Source organism: Primulina eburnea, unplaced genomic scaffold (genome assembly GCF_022965805.1).
Source record: "Primulina eburnea isolate SZY01 unplaced genomic scaffold, ASM2296580v1 ctg92, whole genome shotgun sequence".
Classification (NCBI taxonomy): Eukaryota; Viridiplantae; Streptophyta; class Magnoliopsida; order Lamiales; family Gesneriaceae; genus Primulina; species Primulina eburnea.
In genome coordinates, this window is record NW_027331679.1 from 6,832 (window position 1) to 10,594 (window position 3,763).

At 47.5% G+C, this 3,763-nt stretch overlaps 1 protein-coding gene across 1 annotated transcript; it reads right to left on the bottom strand.

Moving 5' to 3' along the window:
* Window positions 1–430: 430 nt before the first annotated feature.
* LOC140822569 (uncharacterized) lies at window positions 431–3,523 on the bottom strand. Its single transcript, XM_073183345.1, has 3 exons — window positions 3,185–3,523; window positions 1,389–2,957; window positions 431–1,054 (listed from the first exon to the last, which is right to left on the bottom strand). The coding sequence occupies exons 1-3, from the start codon at window positions 3,521–3,523 to the stop codon at window positions 431–433; spliced, it is 2,532 nt and encodes an 843-aa protein (XP_073039446.1).
* Between the last annotated feature and the right edge of the window lie 240 nt (window positions 3,524–3,763).

The window sequence follows — 3,763 nt, forward strand, 5'->3', positions numbered from 1 at the left end:
CACCCTCCATACCTCTTCTTCTCCGGGCTGAATCATCTCTGTTAAGAAATCTGATAATGCATGTGCTTTTATTGCAGCCCGGGGTTTGTATTCAATATCATACTCCCTTAGTTCCACAGTCCATTTGATCATTCTCCCCGAGACCTCTGCGTGAGTCATGATTCTCCCGAGAGGAGAATTAGTGAGGACCACAATGGGATGCGAGAGAAAATACGGCCTTAACTTTGGAGCAGTCATTACTAAAGCTAATGCGATCTTTTCTAATTCACTGTATCTCAACTCGGCTCCTCGGAGGGCGTGACTGACATAATAGACAGGCTTCTGATCGGTCCCTTCCTCTTTGATGAGTACGGAGCTAACAGCAATTTCAGTGGCCGAGAGATAGACCCACAATTTTTCTCTGGGCTCAGGCTTTGCCAATACGAGCAGTTCAGCCAGATGTTTTTGTCAAATCTTGAAAGGCCTGCTCGCAATTGTCATCCCAACCGAATTTCTGCGCTTTTCTCAGAACTTGAAAGAAAGGGTAACTACGATGTGCAGATCGGGAAATGAAGCGTGACAGGGCTGCAATTCTCCCTGTCAATTTTTGCACGTCCCGGATAGACTGAGGAGAGGGCATGTCCACGATGGCTCGGATTTTCTCCGGGTTAACCTCAATTTCTCGGTCCGTGACCATGAACCCCAAGAACTTTCCGCTTTTAACCCCAAACACACATTTGGCCGGGTTAAGTTTTATTCTGTACTGTTTCAGAGTGGCGAAAGTTTCAGCTAAATCATCAATAAAATGAGCGACTTCCCGGGTTTTGATTAGAATGTCATCCACATACACCTCGATATTGCGACCTATCTGTTTCTGAAAAACAAGATTTATCAATCGTTGGTATGTAGCCCCTGCATTCTTTAATCCAAAAGGCATCACAACATAGCAAAAGGTACCCCCGGAGGTAGTGAAACTAGCTTTATCTTGATCTTCCAAAGCTAAAGGGATCTGATGATACCCTTGATATGCATCCAGAAAGCTCAACAGTTCACATCCAGAAGTGGAATCGACCAGCTGATCGATCCAGGGGAGTGGATAGCAGTCTTTTGGCAAGCTTTATTCAAGTCTCTAAAGTCAACGCACATCCTCCATTTCCCAGTAGATTTTGGGACAAGAACCACGTTGGACAACCACGAAGGGAAATGGACTTCCCTAATGTGCCCGGCCTTCAGCAATTCTTCCAACTACTTTTCAATTACTTTATCTTTTTTAGGGCCAAAATGTCGCTTTTTCTGCTTAACTGGCCGGGATCCCGGGAGGATGTTTAATTTATGCTCGGCTACTCGGGGCGAGATCCCGGACAATTCCTGCTGAGACCAAGCAAAGACATCAATGTTAGTTTTCAAACATTGCAAGAGGTTTGCCCGGGTGGTTGCGCAGATATCTCGGGCCACCCGACGTTTTTCCCTGGCTCAATTTCTACTGCTTCCTGCTCTTCCTCGGCCACAAAGTGCACTTCTCTTTCTCGGGTCTCCTCCTGGTGCTCTTTTTCCTTCCCTTCCCTCCTTGCTCTCTTTTGATCAACCCGGACTGTTTCCCCATAACATCTTCGAGAAGAGGGTTGATCGCCTTTAACTTCTCCAACCTGTTCTCGCACTGGGAATTTGATTTTTTGATGATAAGTTGAGGCCACGGCCTTCATTTCATTCATGGCCGGCCTTCCCAGTATGACATTGTACGAAGACGGGGCATCCACCACTGTGAACGTGGTCATCACAGTCTTCCTCAAATCTCCCATGCCCAGGGTCAAGGGTAGAGCAATTTCTCCCTCTGGATATACGGCGTGGCCAGCGAACCCGAATAGGGCAGTTTCAACGGCTTCTAGCTGGTACTCATGTAAATCCATTTGAACTAGGGCCTCTTTGAAAATAACATTAACGGAGCTCCCATTGTCTACAAAAACCCTCAATACGTCGTAATTGGCCACTCGGGCTTGAATGACAAGAGCGTCATTGTGAGGCAGGCTTACCCCTCGGAGATCTTCTGGTCCAAAGCTTATAACCGGCTCGTCTCTCCTCTTTCCATCAACCTCTAAACATTCCCTCCTACTCCTCGCCTTCCTAGCCCGGTTAGAGTCACCATCAGTAGACCCTCCTGAAATCATTTTGATTATCCCTCGACTTGGGGAGGGATCTTTCCTTTCTGCTGGTTTGATTCTCTCCTCCCGGGTACTCACGTCTCCTCCCCGCCTCCCACTTGGGGTGCTCACCGTCTTTGGGGGCATATTCGATATTGGACGTCTAGACAACCAGGGTGGATGTCTAGACTTATCTCGCGGAGGGTGAGGCGCTGACACAGGATGCTTATTGGAATTTCTCCCCAGGACCCGGCATTCATTGGTATTGTGGGCACAATCTTTATGGAGGGTACAATACCCTTTTTGTTCTGGCCTGGGGGTTCTTGCTACAGAATTGGGAGGAGGGGCTTCATCTGATCTGCACTCTTGAATCTCTCTGTCTCGGGCAACTCTCAAAGGTACATGGGAGAAATGTCCCGAGCCGTTCTTCTTGGGGGCTCTATCTTCGGTTTTGATAGCCCGATCTCCTCTTGCTCTTTTCAAGGCCTCTCTCTTCTGGTTTTGCACTTCTTCCATATTAATGTATTTCTCTGCTCGAGATAAGAGATCCTCGAAATTACCTGGCAATTTTTTTGTCAAGGATCGGAAGAAATCCCCTTCCCATAGCCCTTGCATAAATGTTGTGGTTTTCGTCTCGGGTGCACAGGTTGGTACATCCAGTGCCACCCGGTTGAACCTTTTGAGATATGCTCTCAAGGTCTCATCTTGCCTCTGTTTTACCTCAAATAAACTGAAAGCGGTTTTCTTGTATTTCTTGCTGCTGCTAAATTGATGCAAGAATACCTTTTGAAAGTCCTCGAAGCAACGGATGTTTTGTGGTGCCAACCCTTCAAACCATCTCTGTGCGGAATCGACCAGAGTGGTGAGGAACACTTTACATTTAATCGGGTCCTCATAACAATGTAGCATGGCCATATTCTCGAAACGAGCGAGGTGCTCCTCAGGGTCAGAGCTCCCATCATAATCTTTGATTTTGCTAATTTGAAATGCCCGGGGAGTGGTTCCCGAACAATGATGTCAGAAAACGGGCAACCCTTGACGACAGGAGCATCGCCTTTAGAACCAACCTGTCCTTCTAACACTTTCACCTTTTTTCTTAACTCTTCCAATTCTTCCGCAACAGTGGGAGACTTAGAACCCGTGCTCGATTCCCTTTCTTCTTCCCTTCTTTCTTCTTCTAATGGCCGTTCATGCTGCTGCTCGGGATGACTTTCATGACGAGGGGTGGCCTTCTTCGTTGTAGCCATCTTAACCGCATCAGCTATAATCCTCTGCAACTCTTCAGGAGTTAGATGGATGGTGGGCTGAGGACCATTAGGAGGAGGACCACCCGCACCAGAAAGACGGGTATTGTTTTCCTCTTGGACTCGAGAGGTGTCTTGGTTAGCTCTCCTAGTAGGAGCCATATCAACGCCTTTAGAACTCGGTGTTCCCACAGACGGCGCCAATGATGTCACCCGGGCGAAATGGTCGAGTCGGGTCGGGAACTCTATCGGGTAAACTATCAAAAATTTATAACGAAGGAAACTGAGTGAGGAATATATCTGTAATGAAAATATATCTCTGCAATATGGCTTCAGCTGTGACCTGTAAACAAGGAAAGAAACTCGTGAATGGGCGCCGGAGGGGTGTCCGACGTGGCCACT

Excerpts from the sequence above, each read along its gene's own strand:
- LOC140822569 (XM_073183345.1), bottom strand. The coding sequence starts at position 3,523 with ATGGCTCCTACTAGGAGAGCTAACCAAGACACCTCTCGAGTCCAAGAG. Across the intron at positions 2,958-3,184 it reads TGAAAGTGTTAGAAGGACAG|AGATGGTTTGAAGGGTTGGC; the intron begins GTTGGTTCTAAA and ends GATTCCGCACAG. Across the intron at positions 1,055-1,388 it reads CCGGGCAAACCTCTTGCAAT|CTGGTCGATTCCACTTCTGG; the intron begins GTTTGAAAACTA and ends TGGATCGATCAG.